The 22,962-nt window shown below is 34.8% G+C and overlaps 1 protein-coding gene across 1 annotated transcript in view; it reads right to left on the reverse strand.

Annotated features, from left to right (window-relative positions):
- The window catches only part of PCDH15 (protocadherin related 15), a 743,595-nt gene that overhangs the window by 117,141 nt on the left and 603,492 nt on the right, over positions 1-22,962 (reverse strand). Inside the window, exons 22-23 of the mRNA XM_056120664.1 lie at positions 21,514-21,654; positions 19,752-19,864 (exon numbers count right to left, since the gene is read on the reverse strand). Coding sequence (XP_055976639.1) covers positions 19,752-19,864; positions 21,514-21,654 — 254 coding nt within the window. The remainder of the gene's footprint in view (positions 1-19,751; positions 19,865-21,513; positions 21,655-22,962) is intronic.

The following is a 22,962-nucleotide window of genomic DNA, read 5'->3' on the forward strand; positions in this document are numbered from 1 at the left end:
GCCCTGCCACAGAGGCGGGATGGGGTGGGGGAATAGGGAGGGGAGTGGGAGGGCTACTGTGATCATTGGTGGTGGAGAATGGGCACTGGTGGAGGGATGTGTACTCGATCATTGTATAACTGAAACCCAAGCATAAAAATTTCTAAGTCTACAACTGTACCTTATGCAGTTTCACTAATAAAATAAATAAATAAATAGGAAAAAAAGAAAAAACTAAACAAAGTAATCTAAAATGTATTGTTTAAAGTAAATATTTGCAGATAAAAATGTTGCTGAGAAATACTAACTGGCACATTTGTTCATATGCAAAATTTATACAGCATGATACTTTTATAAAAAGTATCTTTTATGACATCTTTTATGACATCTTATTATCTCATTCCTACTTTGGACAAACTTGCAGGCTATCGAATGTAGCCTGCCCACAGGGCAGAGTCTGGCAAACTCCCCATGGGATACCAAATATGCCAAATACCAGTAATAATGATGGGTCTCATTCTCCTAAAGAGCCTTGAATATAATCTCAGGATTAGGATGAAAGAGACGTTACTGGGGCCTGCTTGAGGCAATCGACGAATGATGAAATGAAATGAAATGATACTTTTATAGATATTTATAGCATATGGCAAGTGTATATTTAACAGTTAATAGAAACAATTAGTGGATAGTTCACATTTTAATTTTATATTTGAAAACTTTATTATAATAAATCTCTCAATTAAGCATATTTTTAAGATATCTGTGTCATCTGTATATTGGTAATTACATAATTTGCAGTTTCTAAAATGTTAGACCTAGTTTCTGTAGTATAAATATAGATGAAACAATTATTCAGCAATTTAAAACGTACTTTTATTGTCAGGTTCAAGAAGTAACAATAAAAATATAAGCCATTTGTTGCATAAAGCTCCTAATTATTTTAAATGCTGTGAAATTTTTAGGACATAAAAGTGTTTGGAAATAGATGTTATAAAATTTCATTGGGATTCAATCTGGTTCTCTTACCGTCTTTCTAACAGTGGTAGGGCGTTTGCCTTGCACGCAGTCAACATGGCCGACCCAAGTTCGATTCCTCCGCCCCTCTCGGAGAGCCCGGCAAGCTACCGAGAGTATCTCGCCCGCACGGCAGAGCCTGGCAAGCTCCCCATGACGTATTCGATATGCCAGACACAGTAACAACAAAGTCTCCAATGGAGATGTTACTGGGCCCGCTCGAACAAATTCAATATATTTGCAAATCAGTACCAATTAAGTAACTTTTTTTACACCTATTATGAGGTAATTTAATGGAAACAAGAGGAAAATAAAATACCCACTGGAAGCTCATATCACTTGTAACCTTGGAGGAATTGCAAAAGGAAGACTTTACATATGTAACAAAGAAAAACAGTTTTTAAAAGAAATGAATCAGGATAAAGATTTCATTTTTGCTAGAATTCTTAGGACAGATTTTTGATAGGAAAAGTAAAGTAACAAATTTTTAGGTGCTGTATTTTACACATTTTTAAATATATTTACTCTCATCGTTGAGGCTTGTTTTAATTCAGACTCAAAAGGGCTTAAAGACACAAAAATACAAGTCCTGAATAATAAGTTTCATGTCCAGAAGCCACTTGAAAGCTTAATTCATAATCTAGAGTATTTATTATTCTCAGTAACAGATTTTATGAAATCCCTCAGAATCATTGGTTTTCCTCTTTAAAACAATAAGAATATGAGAGAGAAACAGAAGTTAAAGTAATTCCATTAATAATTTCAACTCCAAAAATCAAGTACCTGGGAAAAAGTGCAAAAAAAAAAGAAAAAAAAGGGGGGTGTGTGTGAAATTTTCAAACAAACAAAACTAACCAATTAAAAGAATAAAAGAAGACAAAATAAATTGAAACATATTCATGGAAAAATGGAAAAATGGCAGTCCTAAACAAGGCACTGTATAGACTTAACACAATCCCCACACAAATACCCATACATATTTTAAATATATAGTCATAATACTGTTGATACATTGAGAGTAATAAAACATTCAAAATTAAAAAAGAAATTCTAGGGGAAAAATGAAGAGAGGATGCTTCTCTTTCTCAACATTAAATTATCTTATAGATTCACTCGGGCTGAGATTCATGCACGAGTGAAGACCCACAGAACCACATAAGTGGAACTTTGTGACCTTGGACTCCAGGCTCAACAGGACCCAGGAACAGAGATCCTCTGCCTGCTTCCACCAATCTCCGGTGACCCAGGGATCACACCCAAAAGCCCCACCCTGCTGGTACCAGATCAATACCTCATTGGCTGAACCTTCACTACCTCCACTACCTCCACTACCTCCAGCCACCCCGACACTCCAGGCTGCTTTTTGGGTTGCGCGGCCGCAAATCTGCCACATGACGCATCATAAGACACTTAATACCCATCTTCCAAGAATACAGCACTATATTTGATGGGGTTTAAATATGGTTTGAACGATGGAAACATCTTCAAGAGCTATTAGAATCAACCCTAAAAGCCTCTATACCTCTCGGAAAGCCTGGCAAGCTACCAAGGGCATCCCGCAAGCAAGGCAGAGCATGGCAAGCTATACGTGGGGTATTCGATATGCCAAAAACAGTAAATACAATGGGTCTTGTTCCCTTAACCATGAAAGAGCCCCCAATACGGCAGTGTTAAGGATGAGGAAGGAGAGCTGATAAAATCTCAAGGCCGAACTAAGCTGCCAAAACGAATAAGAACTAAAATGACTGTCTGTGCTTTCAATGCACATATGCTAGCATCAGATGCATCCATTGAGGACCTGATGATGCAAGCGCAAAAAATCAAGTATGACATCATTGGTCTGACCAAGATGAGAAGGCATCAACCACATCATGCCGTTTTCGAAAATGGAGAACTATTCCTCGTAACATGCAACAAAAGAGCCATCAGTGGTGTTAATGTCCTTATCAACACAAACTTGGCCATGAGCATTGATTCATTCGAATGCCTAACAACCTGAATCAGACGATTACACTTGAATAGATGAGGCTCACTTTTGGTAGTTTCTATCTTCATTGTCTACACACCAATATCCAATTATGATGAAGGAGAAATTGAGAAGTTCTACATGGAGCTGGAGAAGTTCTATCAAGAGGACCACACCTTCTACAAGATCATTGTCAGTGATTTTAATGCCATGATAGGACCGAGAAGATCGGCCGAAGAACTCCACATTGGGACTCATGGCCTAGAATAGAATGAACAGGGTGAGAGATTATCTGAGTTCATCATGTCGACCAAGACCACCCATGGTAACTCACAGTTCCAGAAGGACGACTATAAACGGACATGTGAGTCTCCTGGTGGTTCCACAATGAAATTGACCACATCATATTCAATCGATGATTTTGCGTCACCGATGCAGCTGTTGTTTCAAAATTCCAAATGGCATCACACTACCATCTCCTTCATGCAAAATTCTACTTCATGGAGCAGGGAGAAAGGGCTGCAAAGTTTAAAAGAGAACGACTCCAACTGGAAGCTCTTTGGCATTATTGTGGCAATATAGGAAGATGCATTATTGACCACATTGACAAAGAATATGATTGACTGGTTCAGCACCTCCACGATTGAGTGAGGAACGCAGAGAGAGAGAGATAGTCACAAATAGACGCCTGTCTTTGAAAACTCTTGAGCTCATTCGTTAATGTGGCTTGGTAACCCCAGGGAACCACAAGCGAACATCCAAGCTTGCAAAAAAGTGCAGAGAAGCGATAAAGGAAGACCTCAAAGAGAGAAGAGCAGCAGTGCTGGCCAATGCAGCAGAAGTAAGGAAAAGTATTCGCAATGCCCATCTGTCCTTCACTAACTACAAGACCAAGATGACTGCCCTCTGACGTCCTGATGGATCTATCACATATTCCAGAAGGGCAATGAAGAAAATTATCCACTACTTGGATCTCTTCGATAGCCATGTCACCTGCCCACATACCAAATTCTGCCGGATGGATATGTTGTTCCCAAAGTTCTCCCTTCCAAAATCCAAAATGCCATTTTGTCAGTAAAGAAGCTACCTGTCTGAATGCAAGATTCTGTCCCAGTGGAAAACCAGCAGGACTGTTCAACTGTACAAGAAGTGAGATATACACAATGTTGGCAACTATTGCCTGATCTGCCTGTTGCCTGTTGTCTACAAGTTGTTCACATGAGTCATCCTGAATAGGATTGGCAGAACACTAGATGAAGAACAATTATGCGAGCAAGCCGTGTTCTAAAAAGGATTCAGCGCAATTGACCGTATCCACACAATAACCAAGTACACTGAGGTTCCTCTGGAGTTCAAGATGCCACTCTGTCTAGCATTCATTGATTTAAAGAAGGCCTTTGATTGTGTTGAGACCAAAGCTTTCATTGAAGACGTAGCCAAACAGGGTGTTCAAACTCAATACATCAGTTGATCCTTCATGAGCTGTATTAGAGATTCACTACCAGGATCTCACCATTATACAAGGAAGTGATCATCCATGTCAAGAGAGGGTTTCTGCAGGGGGATACCATTTCACAAAACTCTTCAGTGCCACCCTCAAGAATATCATGTGACGACTGGAATGGGAAGGAATGGGAGTGAAGATAGATGGTCGGCGACTACACTGATTCTGCTTCTCTGATGACATTGTTCTAATAACACCAAACATTAGCCAAGCGGCACAAATGTTGACTGACTTCAACCTTGAGTGTGGAAAGGTTGGACTGCCGCTGAATCTCACGAAGACAATGTTTATGAGAAATAAACTCATTGCTGACATTTTATATGCTCTCAATGGAACAAACATCTCCAAATGCAACAGTTATGTGTACCTAGGTCGAGAACTCAACATGGCACCTGAGTTGCACAGGAGGAAGAGAGTAGCTATGAGTGTCTTTAAGGGCATCAAAGAAATAGCTAAGAGGACGAAGAACCTCCGGCTCTGGGCACATCTCTTTGATTCCACCATTCTTCCTGCATTAACATACACCTCAGAGACATGGGTCCTAGGAAAACAGGATGAGAATGATCTTCGGGTTTCCCAAAGAGGAATTGAAAGAGCTATGCTTGGATACCATGCTTCACTCAAATGAGAGAAAGAATCCAGAGTCCCGAACCCCATTGAGGATCGAGAATCAGGGACGCTGTCTCATTTTCCAAGGCATCAAAAATCAAATGGGCTGGACAGGTAATGAGATTTGGAGACTACCGCTGGACTAGAGCCATTACTTACTGGATTCCACGGGACATCAAAAGATCGTGTGGCTGCCCACTACGAGATGATCAGACTTCTTCGTCAAAACCCTGATTGATTGGTTGAGGCTTTCAGTATTCCTGGAGCGAGCAATGCCATTGGGCTACACTAGTATGTGACAGGGACAAATGGAGACGATTTGGCACCTGCTCAAGCAAATCAATGAGTAGCAGGGTGTCAAGTGATCAAGTGATATAAAAAAGTAAAGTAAGTAAAGGCCCTCCCGTTGATCATTGATTTGCTCGAGCGGGCCCAGTAACGTCTCCATTGGAGACTTTGTTGTTACTGTGTCTGGCACATCGAATACGTCACGGGGAGCTTGCCAGGCTCTGCCGTGCGGGCGAGATACTCTCGGTAGCTTGCCAGGCTCTCCAAGAGGGGCAGAGGAATCAAACTTGGGTCAGCCATGTTGGCTGCATGCAAGGCAAACGCCCTACCACTGTGCTATAGATCAAGTGATATATTTATAGTAATTAAATCTGTATAAAAGTGTAAGAAAGACATATTCTCCAACAATGGAGTAGAACTAAAAGCCTAGAGACAGATACTCAGGTATATGGGCAACACAGCTTATTTTAAACAATGCAGTAAAGAATATGAAGTGGAGCAAAAAATCCTCTTCAAATCTTGTGGGGAAAAATTGGTCAATCACATTTTAAACTCACAGATACACACTGACAAACACCTTAGACACTAACCTTACACCATACCCAAAAATTAGTTTAAAAGGGTATTATTTAAACCTCAATATTAGAGATGATTGAATGAATTAAATTGATAGAAAATATAGGCAGAACCATTCATAACATTTATTTTTGATGATTCAATTCCACTAGTGAAGTAAATGTAGGTAAAGATAAACAAGTTATTCATTATTGGTTCCTTTCTGAATGTTAACTATTGCTGATTTAAATTAAGAGCCAACCTTTACCTATAGTGTTCTATATGTATTGTTTTGAGTGAAATAGAAATAGTTTATGAATATAAAACTACAAAATAGCAAAAAAATCCATTTCCCCATTTTAAATGTGAAATTTGTGTATTCTTAAGATCTAGAAATGGAAACCATACTACATAAGTATCTACACTATCATCCATATAGGTATTACTTAAAAACTAAATCAGGATTTAAATTTGTCTATTATGTATCAAGAAAATATTTATAATACTTAAAGCTAAACTCCCCCAAATGTTAGCTTTTACTTGGTATGTCAACAATACTAATAATTTAGAAGTACTAAGTATTAAGTAACCTCTGTCTACTAGTTACTTAATAGTGTACAAATAGGAGAATGAAGTGATTTTATACTTTAATATAAGGAAAATCATAATTTTTGTATTATATCTTTTGGTATGCTCAACTATATTCTGAAGTAAATAATTCTTCCGTTGTTCTTAAGAAGTATAATCATGTTAATTAAGAATTTTCACAGCTCACACAACTGGTAAATACGGAAGTCAGCATTTAAATTCAGTTGTGTTTTAAAGTGGAGGATAGTATGCTTAACATTTTATGTGTTGAATGTACTAGAAATTCAGGAAGTAACTGGACTATCACTAGAACTTCAGGAAACTTGGTGAGTAGAATAAGGAAGAAGCAGAAGGAAAGCACAGGGTAGTCATCGGGAGAAAAGCCCCTCTTGGTCTGCTTTGAGGTGTCACACGAATCCTTGGGCTCGGCCCAGGTGGATGTTCTGGAAACATTCAGAACCTGTTCCAAGGTATGTTCATGATCACAGGTCAGTGCTGCCATGGGGCAGAACCCTGGGACAGGATGTGTCCAGCAGATGGACAGGTGACAACCTATCCATCACGATCAAAGGAAGAATATAACCCTGTCTATAGAACTATAATGAAACAATGTAACCCTGTCTACAGAACTGAGATTAAATAAGCATTTGTTCTAACCACTGTAACCACGTGACTAACTGCAAAGATCCAAGCCTATATAAATCTTGCTGTTTGCTCAATAAATCGTAACCGCTTGTCAGGACCTTCACCATGTCCATGCACTCGTTTCTCATTTCTTGGTTGGTGTGGAGGTGGTGGCATAGGTTTGCTCTTTTCCCTCGACCCCTCTCTCTGCAGGAGGGAACCTCGGCCCTGTCCTCAGGACTCTGAACAGCAGTCCCTTGCTGGACGAGGAAGCACACTGAACAGAGCCCAGGAGAAGAAGAAGCCCAACAGGTAGCAAGATATTCATTTGTTCCCAAGAACACACTTTTCATACCAGTTCACTTGAATTGCCAGAGAATTTTGCAGGTATTTCTACTTAATCTGACACCATTTAGCAAACTAGAATCTTTGGGGATAATCTGGAAAATCTGAGTGTTTTAATAAGTTCTTTAGATGGCAAAGAAAATATTACTAAGTCATAAATGAAAGAGGGAATCTTTCCAACTACATCACAATTATTAAGCCTTTGGAATATTGTGTGAAGTTGAATGTCAGAGAGAGAAATAAAAATACTGTAAGTCCTCACTTCTATGTGAAACCTGAAAAAGGAAACACTAAAAATTTTGAAACAGAAGATAATGTTGGTTGCTTGGTGGTAGTATGGGTAGAAATAAATAGTTAAATAAAAATCCCACTTAAAGATAGGTATTGCTTAGTATGTTATTTATAGCCTAATAAGGTTAAACACTATACTGTACATATTAAATTACTAGGAAGTAGTTTTTAAATATTTCATAATAAGAAAAATAATTTTTAACTTTAAGAGTTGCGGAAAAGCCAGGCAGATAGTGCAGTACAGCATAAACCACAGTTCAATACCCAGCATCCAATAGGGTCCCCTGAACATGTCAAGAGTTATTTCTAAGCACAAATACAGGAGTAAGCTTGAAGCACAAACAGTGTCTGTGCTTAGAGGTAACAGAAAAATGAAAAAGAGGAAGTGGATTCTAATATAGTTGATAAAATGTCTGTAATACAATCATTATATTTTGCCTTTACAATTAAGGCAAACTGGAAGCAAATTATACAGAATGTTCTCTACTGAATTCTTCTATCTATACCTAGCCCTTTAGTATTGAACATTGAAAAAAGTTTTAAATGTTTGGTAGATTGATTTAAGAAATAAGATAGTATCATTTATTTTTCTTAAAAATATGGTAATATATCATCTGGATTTTATAAATTAAAGATTTTAATTGCCTATAAACCCCCCTCAAATAGATTTATAGTGCTTACTAGACAAGACTGCCAGTTTGATTTTCCCTCTTTTATAACACCTATCAAATGCTGAAAAATGCATAGAAATAATAATGTAAAATTATTTTGTCTCCGTCAAAATATTGATGTAGAGACTTGGTAGATAACACAAGATTCGGGGGAACATACCTTGTAAGTCAAGGATAAAAATTTGACCCCTGGCACCACATGACTTTCCAAGACACCACCAAACATATTCCTGGTGTCACTTAGCATGGGTCCAACCAACTCTACATTGCTAGGACAGAACTTTTAATTCATTGATTGAAGAATTTTCAGTAACACTTGAGTGATATATTCCTGGTGTCACTTAGCATGGGTCCAACCAACTCTACATTGCTAGGACAGAACTTTTAATTCATTGATTGAAGAATTTTCAGTAACACTTGAGTGTTGTATTACCTAGCAATCTCCATCCTTGGGAGCACTGCCTGGGAGACATTAAATACAGGAATATTAATTAAATTAAACTAAAATGGAAAATTTTCCTTATACTTCTTCCTATGGTAGGATCAATTTCACTTCTCATATCTAGGTTTGTCTCACCATTGGTACGATCAGGAAAACTGAGTTGAATATGGCATTGTAAAATTGATAAATGTGAAGTCTTGTAGATTCAATTCTCATATGCAGGGAAAGAAATAGCATAAGAAATTGCACATGAAAGACATTTGGGAAATAATAGGATAGATAGGACAAACCATCCTATATTCTTGTTGAAGTTACGTGATTAATCAAGACAAATATCAATCTCTTCAAAATACATACATAGTTTTAGTTTTTAACCTTTTAATATGGATAATAGATTTTAAAATTGATTCTTAGAAATAGAGTGCTGTCATAGCAAAATATCTTAAATACAAGCCACTTGCTTAGGGACTTGTTGACAGACGTTGCTAACATCAGGGTGAAGACTGTTAATGGAGAATGGAGTGCAAACACGATGTTAGGGGAATCGGTGAAGATGAGGAGATAAGATTTAAAGTCTGGAAAGAAGAGAAAATTTTGTTTCTGTGATGGTAAATGTTAAAAACCACCAAATATTGTACCTTAGGAAATGTACCAAGTTAACTTATGACTCTGGAAATGTGGATTTATAGATAGAATATTATATTTATTCTATGTTGTTTATTAAGGACTTATAGGCAGAACATATTATAGACAGCATAGTCTTCTGGATTTTTCTTGCAATATATGTACAGCTAGAGTGGGTGAATGTGTGCATGTGTATGTGTGTGTGTGTATGTGAGAGAGAGAGAGTTAGAGAGACAGAGAGAGAGATAGAGAGAAAATAGGGAGTGTTTACTATGAGTATATCTGCCTTTACTGTGTTTTAAGCAGAATTCTTATCTTTAGTATAATTATTTTAATCCAAATAACTGTATGCAAGGATTATCCATACTGAACTTTGTTTAATAGATGAAATTGTGAAACTTAATTGTGATGACATAATTAATCACTTGGAGATTATAATAACATAAGTACTTTTTGTTTTACGCAGGATATGTGTAAATAATGCACAGGAAGACAGATCATGAACATGGATATTTCAATTCTCTCTAGTTAGAAGAGTCTATTTTTGCCTTTGAAATTTAGGCTGTCACTATAAATTGTTTTGATAAACAAAATGAGGAGAGTGTGTTTGCGGGTGGGAACGTTGTGATGTTTTGAAGCTCAAACTTAAGAATCCTAAGGAATCTACATTGTTGTGAGACTTCAAGTAAGGTCTCTTTATTTAGGCATCTTGAGAATGGAAGACTGAAGAGGATTGTGTCTGTTTATTTTCACAGATACTACCCTGCTCATCATCTGAATGTGTTCTGACAAAGTTTCAAAGTTTTCCTTACCTTAACTGTGCTGCATAATTTTCTTTCTGACTCTAGGCCCCTGACTTTGCTTTAGTTAAAGCATTTATATTTGGAAAATTTCAGTCATAAATTTGTTCTCTACCAACGAGATAGAAAAATATTTAAAAGTCCCCATTACCCAGTTTTTAATTCTGGCATATTTTAGAATCTCAGAGCAACACCTTTAAAATAGTAATTGTAAGAAAAACAAAGCCCCCACCCCACCCCCCACACACACACTCACCTAATTCACTTCTGTTTAGGTAGGACACAAATCTACCTTGAGTAGGGGCCTGCTTCAAAAGTTGTGAATCTATCTAGGTCGTGAATTTACTTTTCATATGGGTAAAGATAGTTAGCAAACACAGATGGTCAGTAATCTCCCACTGTTCCTCTTTGTTTCAGCAGAACTGAGCTCAGACAGAAATTTGGCTTCAGTTTGCTACTGAAATTACTTTAAATGAAATTTCTCTTGCCTCCTTAAACTTGCCTGTAAACATATTTAGATTGGAGAGAAGCACTAGTTAGCTCAGGTGAGACCAATGGAAGTATGGCTCAGCTGTCCCACAGATTCATGGAAAATAGTACACTGTTATTTCAAGGTCAGTGGGAAATTTCAAGAGTCATTTGGATATTTATAACATAATTCACAGGCCACACAGTACAGGTAGATGAACTGTGGCTAGCCAACAGGAAATATCTGCGTCTGTTCTGTCATATACGAGGACTGCACCACGTGATTTTCTGGGCCTTATATACACTGGGTGGAGTGATAGCACAGCAGGTAGGGTGTTTGCCTTGCATGAGGCCGACCTGGGTTTGATTCCTCCGCCCCTCTCAGAGAGCCCGGCAAGCTACCGAGAGTATTCGCCCACACAGCGGAGCCTGGCAAGCTCCCTATGGCGTATTCGATATGCCAAAAGCAGTTACAATAAGTTTCACAATGGAGACGTTACTGGTGCCCGCTTGAGCAAATCGATGAACAACAGGAGGACAGTGCTACAGTGCAGTGCTATAGACACATACAGGTTCTTCACAGTGAAAGCTGTTAACTTTAAAAGATAACTGGCCTACATGAGAATGATTTTCTATTGAATGAAACCGGTCACTAGCATTAGTTCAGTAGTCAAATATAGTGTGGAATACTTAAGAGCAAGGGACTGTAACAGTATGATTTTTTTCAGTTTACCAATCCTGCTTACTACCATTGCCTCAGCTTATTCTTACAGAGTAGTCTCTTTTACCTCAAAAATGCCTTTCTTTGATACAAGATTAGATCATCCTAACTACATTAGACATTAGATAAATATAATAAGGTTGGAAATTTAGTCTAAAATCTTACATATTGGATTGGGAAGAATGCTCAAAGGCCGGAGCACATGATCTGTTTGCAGGAAGCCCCAGTTTGATGCCTTGATACCTGACAGCTCACTAATAAGGGGGCAGGTAGCTCCCTACGACAGCTGACTGTAGTCCAAAGTGAAAAAGAAAGAGAAAGAAGGAAAAACATTGTATCTTGTCTGAGCAGACTTAGAATCAGAAGGATTTTTTTTTCGAATTAGACATCACTTGACATTTATATAAATTAACATAAATACTACAATGTAATGCACTATTATCACTGGATTCATATATTTTCCTATCACTGTGTGCATGCACAATTTTGACTTAAGTATAATGTTAATGCCTACTGCTATTTTGAATATCTTACCAGAAATTGCATGCAGAACTCTAAGATTATGAAACAAATGGGAGTTATTAAGCACTCCAGCATGGTGATGACTAGCATTGCCATGAAAGACTGGTAATAAAAAATTCCCTCGACCAACAGGTATAAATAAAAAGTACTTTCACGACGTGTGCTTGTCTAACATCCACTGATGTGCCTTATACTTAGTAAATGGCTTCTTATAATTTCTTTTATTTTGATAATATGGCTTGTTTGTGCCTTTTTTCCAGTTATAAAAATAGACTTTTTACTCTCCTTAACTGTGAGTGTCTAGAAGACTTAGGTAATCAGGATGGCTACTTTTATTTTTTGTATTACTCAGTAAAAACTGTATTTTGGCATTCTCTTTATGACCAATACCTATCACAAGATTACTAAATAGTAACTGTATGACTATTTTCTTAAGCATGTTCTCTTATATTATAGAAGATTGTTCTTAGATTTGTAAAGTACTATTTCCTTAGAAAGCTTATCTGATTGGTGTAGTCAGAATCCAAACTGTTAGAAATGATTATGCTATTTCACCACAAAAATGTTTGCATTGCATATCAAAAATAAAGCAATGCACCCTACTAAATGTTTTTTCTTGAGCTCAAATTTTCCATAGACACAGGGCAGAAAAAAATGGAATCTTTAATACATCTTTGGTATGAAAACCTCTTTTAAATTCTAAACAGTGAATTTAAAATTAACTGTTTGAACATAAGTCCTTTGTTGCTAGAAGACTAGCTTCACTTGTTATATGAGCAAATGTCAAACTATACATAACCCTGAAGATGTGAAGGGGAAATTAAATCCCACGAGGATACAGAAAGCGCCTATGAAAGCAGTAATGAAGGATTGTCACAGTCACTCTTAAAATAGTTAAGGAGGGAAGAATCTTTAGCTTTGAGACAAGAGTGTAGCCGAGCCATAAAAGACGAGAAAGCTTATCTTCAGAAAACTCAGCTCTCATATTGGACCATAAATTGAAATTAAAATAGAAACCATCGTAGCAATTAAGTTATACTCTCTGTATGAGGGTTTACTTTATTCTATGTTCAACGGATTTTTCCCTTTTATAATTTGAAATAAAGAGAGGTGGTTTTCCTTAAAATATTTTACCCCTTGATAACTATTTTTCCTCTAAAAGTCCCAAGTACAGTTTGCTTTATTTCTATGAGAATGATAGAAATTTTCTTTAATATAATTTCAATTAAATTCTTTTTGTTAATGTAATATTAAATACAACTGCTCATTCATTTATTTCTTTTTAGTAACATTTGCATTTTTCATAATCAGTATAATAATAGAATACTGGATTTTAAATTATGTGCTTTCATTTTATTGTATAATAAGAGGTTGATTTCCAATACTTTGTAGTTATTTATAAACTTTATTTTATCTTTATACCCCAATATAAAATCTATATATAATATTGTTTTTTGTTGGAAGAGTAATTCATATTAACTGGTAAGGCATTTTTCACTTTATTACCATTTTTAATTTTTTATTATAATTTTCTTCTTATATTTTCTTTTTAAATTTTTTCCATTTTATTGAAGCATTATAATTTATAATGCTGTTCATGATTGTCTCATGCATGCTGCTCACTGTTCCAACACTTCAAACATCACCAGAGATATTTACTTTAATAGGAAAAACTGAAAAACGAAAAAGGTTATTTTCAGTATTTGAGGGTATTGAAATTTTAAAGAAATTTCACTGTATTGGTATGTAAAATGGTTATAGTGAATTTAAATACTGTAAATTGAAAATGGCCTAATATTTTACTAAGAGTAAGAAAAACAGAAACTTGTTTAAGAAGTTAACAAATATTCCTTGGGAACATCTGCTGCTTCTCTGTTTTTATATAAGTAAATATAAATATTGAATTTCTCTTTTGAAAATTACATCTTAAAATACACAAATACTTGAAATGAATATAAATTTGGCATTAAGTGATACCAAGTTTAATAATCAACTCAGATATACTTTCATTAAAATTAATGGCAAGGTATATATCAATATTTGTAACAGATTGGTTTTGAAAATTTAAAAATTATTGTTTTTGGTAAAATGTTTGTTACATTGTATAAAATACTGCATTTCCAACTTAAAAATCAATATTCACTTTTATACTTTATGATCTATTCTAGACATGTTGACCTTTTCATGATATTTACCTCTAAAACTGATGACAAGTAAATCCCCGTGTGTTTAAGTCTGAGTCTATCATCCCGATATGAAGGTCAAATAATATTCTACCAAATGCTACAGCATTTGACCTACAGAAGTCAACCCATACTCAAGAAATATTATACGTTTGAATGACTTGGGTTTTTGATAACTTTGTTGTATTAAATGAAAGATACCGAAACATAATCTCTGAATAGATCGAACATGATCACTTTCAGAAAATCTAAATAGATAATTGATTAAACCTGTCTTATCAAATATGTCCATGGAGAAGTAATTAGATTATGATTCACAGATACCACAATTCTAACTGTGATGCTGAAATCCATTGCTGGGTCTGCATAAGATCATACTCCCTCAGAGGTTATTGAATTATAACAACTGATAAAATCTTTGCAAAGATAAGGCTACTTTAGAGAGATTAGAGTTTTCTGATATATAACTTTGGTTTGAAAAGTCAATCCTACTTAATTAACATTAGTCACTTTATCGATAGACTAGGTTTTGAAAGATATGTAAATATTACCTTCCTTATTCATAAAAATATTCTTGTAACTTTACACAGGTTACTTATCTTCTCTTTCACACAATTATTTTTTCTAATCTAACCCATGTTAAATTTCCTTACTGATGCATAATTGCTAGAAGAGAAACCTACACATAACATTGTCTGGAGCACTGCCCTTCTGGTGTTCATCAATTTGCTCGAATGGGCCCAGTAACATTGTGAGACTTGTTGTTACTGTCTTTGGCATATCGAATATGTAGCTTGCCAGGCTTTGCCATGCGTGCGAGATACTCTCAGTAGCTTGCCGGGCTTTCCAAGAGGGGCAGAGGAATTGAACTCAGGTCAGTTGACTGGCAGCATGCAAGGGAAACAAATGCCTTACCCACTGTGCTATCGCTCCAGCCCTCAGACTAAGGTAAGGTAAAGGTAAAGGCCCTCCCGTTGATCGTCGATTTGCTCGAGCGGGCCCAGTAACGTCTCCATTGGAGACTTTGTTGTTACTGTGACTACTTGGATAAAAATTAAAAAGATATTTTGAAATATATCAATTTATATTAGTTAATATATGTAAGCATATTTAAATAAAAATAAGAAGTTGACTAGATTTATTTTATCACATAAAGAAATAAAGAAAAATTTAATTTAGAGGGTCAATGATAAATATTATTTAAATATATTAAGACAAAAGGGTTGATAAATGTAGGATGCTTGAAACTAGTGTATGTAACAAGAATTTTTATTTCATTCAGATCAATGACAATGTGAATCCATCCATCTCTTGCTATATATTAATGACAGTTATGCAAAATCATTTTCTAAGTGAGCATAATTTTTAAAAGATGCCTCCAAATGTATTTTTTCTTACACCATCTAAATAAGAAACATGATTTGCTATCCCAAAATATGCCACCTAAAATATAAGTTGGATTTATGACATTTTTCTTAATACTTGCTGCTTAATGCAGGAAGAAGTCACTCTGCCTTTATTTATCCTAAGACAGATCAACCAAAAGTACATGTAGCTATAAAGTCATGCATCCCTTCCCTGGGAGCTTCACTAAACAGAGAAGATGCATTCATCAAAGGGGACCAGATGTGGACACCCAATTATTTACTTTTCAAAGGACCATAAGCAGAAAATAAGAAAACTTTGATATATGAAAAGAAAAAAGAAGCTTAGCAGCATTAAGTATGTGAAAGGAGTTTTGATTTTTTGTTATACTGTTATATTTATATTGTTCACCTAACCTACTAATTATCTGTCATCAAATACTTTTCTGTAAAACAAGTAGGTTTTTCATTTAGTATATATTAATAATGCATTTATTGTAAAGTTTCTTATCTATGTGTCGGAGGGCTGGAATGATAGCACAATGGGTAGGGCATTTGCCTTGCCTGCGACTGACCCAGGTTCCATTCCTCCGCCCCTCTCAGAGAATCCGGCAAGCTACCGAGAATATCTCGCCCACACGGCAAAGCCTGGTAAGCTACCTGTGACGTATTCAATACATCAAAAACAGTTACAAGAGTCTCACAATGGAGACGTTACTGATGCCTGCTCGAGCAAAAATTGATGAACAACGGGAGGACAGTGCTACAGTGCTACCCTTTCATACAAATAACAAGTAAAATGAAATAGCCACATGTATGGCTTGAAATTGTTATAAATATTATGCTGGAAAGTCAACAATTACTCCACATGCTCTTACTACAATATTTTCAATTTTAGCACCACATACTTGGCTATATTCTCTTATTTAACTGCAACTTTATCAGTAGGCTCCATTTTCAATTAATAGTTTTTTTTTTTCTGAAGAGGTAAGGCACTGATTGGAACAAACAAATTTTATTTTTAAAAAGGAACTCAAATCAATTGAAAAGAAAAATAAATGGTAATGCCACATGAAACATATGACCTTGTCCTTAATGTCATAGTAGTTTAACTAAAGGAGTTACTGAGCAATGTAATAGAGAATCTGGTGACCTATTTCTACTAATAAGGAAATGCTCTCTAAACAAAAACCTAGATCAAAGGGACATCATTATGAGTTATTTAGAGAGTAGTGTTATTTTTTCTTTCTTTCTTTTCTCCAAGGAATGAGGAGTCTCTGGAAAAAAGAAATCCTGGAAACGGTAGTGTGAAGGGCTGAACCTGTGATGGATTTTTGGATTTACCTCACATAGTAAGTACATGTTTTGAACTTCAGATCTAGATGTACTAGTGAGAAACATGAAAGAGCTTACACTTTTCTTCAAATTCAGAAGACCAAAATAAACACATTTCTGGTATTTCTAATATATATATATATATATATATATATATATATATATATAGCGCTATCTAAAGAATTTGAGTCTATGAGTTACCATGACAACAAAAAGAAGGTAAAGTCTAAATCGTAGATATGGTGATGAAAGCACAGTTTATAATGGACTGTTCACAGAGTCTTACTATTTTAAATATAGTTTCCCTGGTTTGGATATAAATTATGCAGGATTATCTGTTGGGAGACAAGCCCCATTTGGCCTGCTTTGAAGTGTAATACTCGAGAGGACAGACTATTGAGAGAGCAACGCCTTTTGGTCTGCTTTGTGGGGAAGTCTGTTGCAATGTATATCGCAGTTTGATATTACCTGGGGACAGGATGTTTCTGGCAAGTGTGCGGTGAAGGAAACATGTTTGTTCTGATCACCCTGTGTACGTGACCAGTTCAACTCTCCCACCACCCTCCTCAGCCTATTTAGAGGCTTGATGTCCCTCAGTAAAGTGGATCTGCTGTGCAGGACCCCCACTGCACTCGTGTGTTTATTTCTCTTTCCTGGAGAAAGCGGTGGAAGGATTGCTCTTTTCTTCGGACCCCTCCCTTTAGCTGGAGGGATGCTGGGCCATCCTCTGGACCCTGAGTGCTCGCCCCTTGCTGGACGAGTGAGCATGCTGAACAGAGGCCTGGAGAAGACCCCAGCAATTATCTACTTAAGAAGTTGCATGATTAAGTTTAGTATTTGAAAATTGGAGTCAGCTTTTTAATAAAGGGGAAAAGTTTAAATGCTACCAGACTCACGACCAACCCCATCCCTCAGTATTTTACTTCCCAATACAGCTAAAGTTTGTAGGTATTTCTAGAAAATTTGGGGGAAATAAAGTCCAAATTCTTTGTGTATTATTATGTGGAATCTTTATAGTTCTTGAAAGATATATATATATATATATATATATATATCTTCCAGTTTTTTCTTAGACAGACCCAACTAAAATATTTTGGGTTTAAATGTATATGTTCATATCAGATTCAGTCAGTTTAGTATGTCCTTGACATTTTTCCTCCTGAAGATTTCTTATCTGAATTAAATTAGTTTCACAGTAGTACTATATCATGTAGCTCTTTTTTAACCTAACTGATATGTGCTTCTTATGTGAAGTTATAGCTAGTATAAGTCAAAAAGTCATCGTATGGTATATAATAATCTTTCTTTAGTTGCTTGTGAGAAAATTATTTCTCATGGATCCAAATATGCAAATAAAATTCTTGAATATCTAAATTTAATTTAACTTGCAGGCTATCGAATGTAGCCTGCCCACAGGGCAGAGTCTGGCAAACTCCCCGTGGCCTACCAAATATGCCAAATACCAGTAACAATGATGGGTCTCATTCTCCTAAAGAGCCGTGAATATAATCACAGGGCTAGGATGAAAGAGACGTTACTGGGGCCTGCTCGAGGCAATCGACGATTAACAGGATGATGAAATGATGAAATGAAATGGATACAAATCATAAAATAAAATAGAACTATACTTAAAAGAAAGAATAAAACTTTCTGTCACATATCCAATCATGATGCAATCAATAAAGAGTAATTTTACTATCTTAAATAATTTCTTCCCTTCCCCAAAACTGAGACAGGCAGATAAAAATATATATGGTATACCAACACATATACTCATAAAAGTCATATTATGAAGTCTCAAACCATCAGAATTATTTAAACATGGGGCCTTTGGGAAATAATTAGAAATATATGAGGCCAATGAAGTGGATTATGGATTTCCAGTATAACAAAAGGAATAACTCTGAAACAAAGCACTTTTTTTTACTTAAAGAGGTATTAGACACTAAATGTTACAAATAATAATAGAAGGTTGTTTGACGCTAATCATAGTTTTCTTATTTAAAATATACGTAGATTGTATCAGTGTTATACAATTAGGTTTAAAATTGTCATTGTTTCATTGCAATATAATTAGTGTTACTAGTGTTATCCCCAAATTCATCTGTATAGTACTAGTTTTTCTTAAAAGGCTCAGGTAAAGATTTTTCCAATTTCTAACTCTAAAATCTTCCTGCAATTTGGTTCTGAGAAAATGCTCTGATCACACTTCCCTAAGTTTTAAATTTCACCTTAATGTATAAATGTGACAAATAAAGATTTACGAAGTACATATTCTATTTGAATGTTAAAATATTCCTTGACTTTCATTATATGTATGACTTACCTTTATTTCCAGAAATAATTTCATATTATTAACATTAACATAAATCTCAGTTAAGCATTGTATTATGGAAACCTCAACTAAGAAAGTAGGCATAGGAATTCTATAACTATACTATTTGTTATAGAGTATGAAAATAAACCTACAGAATACACATACACTCTCATAAATTATATAGAAAATTTAACTTCATTTACATGTCAAAATTTAATGTATCTGAATACATTTAATGTATCTGAATATACAATTGACTATATTCAACTTACCTTTGAGATCATTATTCATTTCCAATTAAATTCAAAACTATGTTTCATTACAACTACTTATCTTTTAAATTTTTTAATAGCTTAAAGTAAATATATTATGCTGCAGGATTTTGGAAAACCATAAATTAGACTTACAAGATTGCTTAATTAATCAAATGAAGTGCGAATTAGAATTAGAAGATTGTTTCATTAGTCAATTCATTTCACATTGTCAGTTTTAAATGTAGACATATAAAAAAAACCTTTATTGAAGAAGTTAGTATCAATACCTATATTCCTCTTGAGTAAAGCGTGGGATTTCTCCAGGATGCAAGACAAGAATCTTTACTGTGGCGCTGCTGGACATTACAGGCTCACCATCATCAAAAGCAACAACCACCAACTTAAAATGAAATAAAAATTTGTATTAATAGTACAAACAAGAAGAAAATAAAAACATTATTTTCTCTGTGTGAGTTTAATCATTGGACTGACAGGTTCCATGGCAATCAATAGTCATTTTCTTACCATATGCTAAGAGCATTATATTAAAATATGCTACATGTATCTCACTTAATCATCTAAGAAAATCATCTAAGAATTCTATGATGTTGACATTATTATTTTTATTTTCCCTATGAGAGAACTCAAAGACCTTGCAAAACTAATTCTATGATGAAAAGCCACTAAAAAAAATGTGTACAATATCATGTCAAAAATAAACTTTTTCTCCTGTACAATTCTTTTGATGGCTAAAGTAAAAGTTATTTAAACACTAATATTTATTTTAAAACTTCAAAATCAGTCACATCAATAACAAAAAACCACTTTCCTTATAAAAATAAGTTATTTTTCAGTGAGCAATTTTATACAGGCTTATCTGGCATATATAGTTTTCATTAGAGTGTCAAATTGTAAACTACGATAGTTTAGCACTTTTAATATACACTCCCATAATAGCATAAACATAAACTCAAGTTCATAGTATAGCGTTTGAAATGCAGCAAACTAAAGAAAAGATTCAATGTTAGAAAGTTATCCACATATCATTAAAACCTATATAGTCTTTAATGCCTTTGATAATATATATTTTGATAAAAAAGAATTCTAATGTTTAATTTATGAAAAGTATAAGAATTTTTGTATTTATACTAGTTCTCTATTGTGTAAAAACTTTGAAACTTGGCAGTTACTAATCGAACAAACTCACCTTAGATCATGAAAACATAATCAAGAATCATTTTGACAGCTAGGATTTACTTCTGGATTAATACTTTATAAACAAAACAATTATTTAATATATTAATATGACTATGTGAGACCTAGTACACATTCACCTTTAAAAGGGTTAACTAATGAAGATATTTCTCTGTGTAGTACTGAGGACTTTATTCAGAGTGATACATTTATAAATAACTTTAATAAAATGGTTATGAGCAGATATTTATTAAATTAAATATAAATTAGTGAATGATAATATATATTTCAATATATTTGATGCTTATCATGTAATTATTATATAAGCCTAATTCAGAAATTTGGCCTCTAGGTAACAATATTAAGGGAAAAAAAACATGGTAAATGTCAAAAGATAATTTCACAATAAGTTTTGCAGCAGCAAAGATTATTTTAAAGAAATCTGAAGATACACTATCCAACAATAAAATATTTGACCAAAAATAACCCATAGTATACCCATCCAATAGATTGTGGCATAATCATTAATTAGCATTAATAATATTGGTGTGTATATAATATTGTTACATTAAAACAGTATTAATAATATGCCCACCATATTCTAAAGTATGTGTTTAGTAGTATACACATGGAATGCCACCATAAGAGTTGAGATCAAAATGATAACTTCTCATCATCTTCAAGTTATGATACATATGTTGTTACTAATGCATTTTATAAATGCTTTTGCAGAAAATATATAGTTTCCAATGAATAAATGGAGAATAATTTAAAGAGTTCAGTTATCTAGATAGCTAAAATCTCAATAAAAATTTAAACACACAATAGACATTAGGAGGAAAACTTAGTATTAACCTTAAAAATAGTTGTTGGTTCTTCATTAAGATTGACTCGAGTTATTACTCTTCCAGAATTTTCTTCTACATCAAAAATACTTGCAGGATAAGGAAACTGGACATCATCTACTCTATACCTCACACGACTTGCAGGTAATCCCTAAAAGAAAATTATGCATTATCAATTCACTTTAATAAAATTAAAAAGAAGTAAAAATAAAGTCCATCTGCTTATAAAATTCATGTTTTTCTATTCACATGTATTATATATTTCAAAATTTTTATTTTTATTTATGAAATCCAACCAAATTATGCTTTTGATTTTCCCATTCTTGGATTGCCCATTCTAACTCAGCAAAGTCTCTTTACTACATACTTTTTAAATTACTTATTTGAAAGAGTAAATTGACATTTGCTTTTTGCAAATTATCATCAACTTTCCTCTAATACTAGCAATTTCACCTTGCCCTAAATAACATGCCTGCTAAAGGTTTTAACTTCTGAGATGATTTCGGAGAGGGCCTTCCCAGCATTATTAGGGTGTCCAGGATCCTAATAATACAACTACAGAGCAGTGTTGCTCTGGTCCAGTGGTGACTGGCCACCCGGATACACCTGGAAGCCCAGTGTGTCATCAAAGCTACATGCAGTATGTCAGGAGTGTGAAGTGGGGGAAAAGGGGTTGTATGGTGCCAGCAATCAAAGTCAGTGACTCATGCATGTTAGACACACATTTCAGTCCTATGAAATATCTTTCCAGCCCATCTCCCAAAGCATTTTTAATTTGATTTTTATATTTATTTGATTTTCAGAGAATGAGCAAATGGTTATGGAAGCAAATGAAACAAAAATGGTCTATGTCCTGCTTACTATGCCCATCAGTTTTTCTAAAATAACTTAATCCTCACAACTACAAATAGGATGATGATAATAGTAAATAATAACATTTTACAACTGTTGAATACTTATTATTTGCAAGATATATGTTAGTGTATGTTAGTACACCATGAAAGACGCATGACGTGATATTCACTATTAGACAGTACCTTTACTGAGTTAAAACATGTTAAATTGTCACAGACCTAAACCAACATAAGCTGGCAAACCAAAACTTATTTTTAGAGGAAATCAAGTACTGGAGACTTTAAAAATAATGACGGAGCAAAGAGATAGGACAGCAAGCAGTGTACCCGCCTTGCATGTGGCAGACCCAGGTTTGATTTCTTGAACCCTCTATTGCTCCCTTAACTCTGCCAGCAGTGAGCCCTTATTTCAGAGCCAGGAGAAATCCCTGAGCATTCTTCAAAAATCAAAACCAAAACAACTCCCAAAATAAGAAGAGTCAAAAGTACTGAATGACCTCACTTATCGTCGGGCTTAGTTGAGTTTTATCTTGAATTAGAGAAGATTAGAATCTCTTCACTGCTTCAAGTCAAGCCTCTTATGTCAATCTTAAAGCAACCCAGAA

Source organism: Sorex fumeus, unplaced genomic scaffold (assembly GCF_029834395.1).
Source record: "Sorex fumeus unplaced genomic scaffold, SorFum_2.1 ptg000043l, whole genome shotgun sequence".
In the NCBI taxonomy this organism is placed as follows: domain Eukaryota; kingdom Metazoa; phylum Chordata; class Mammalia; order Eulipotyphla; family Soricidae; genus Sorex; species Sorex fumeus.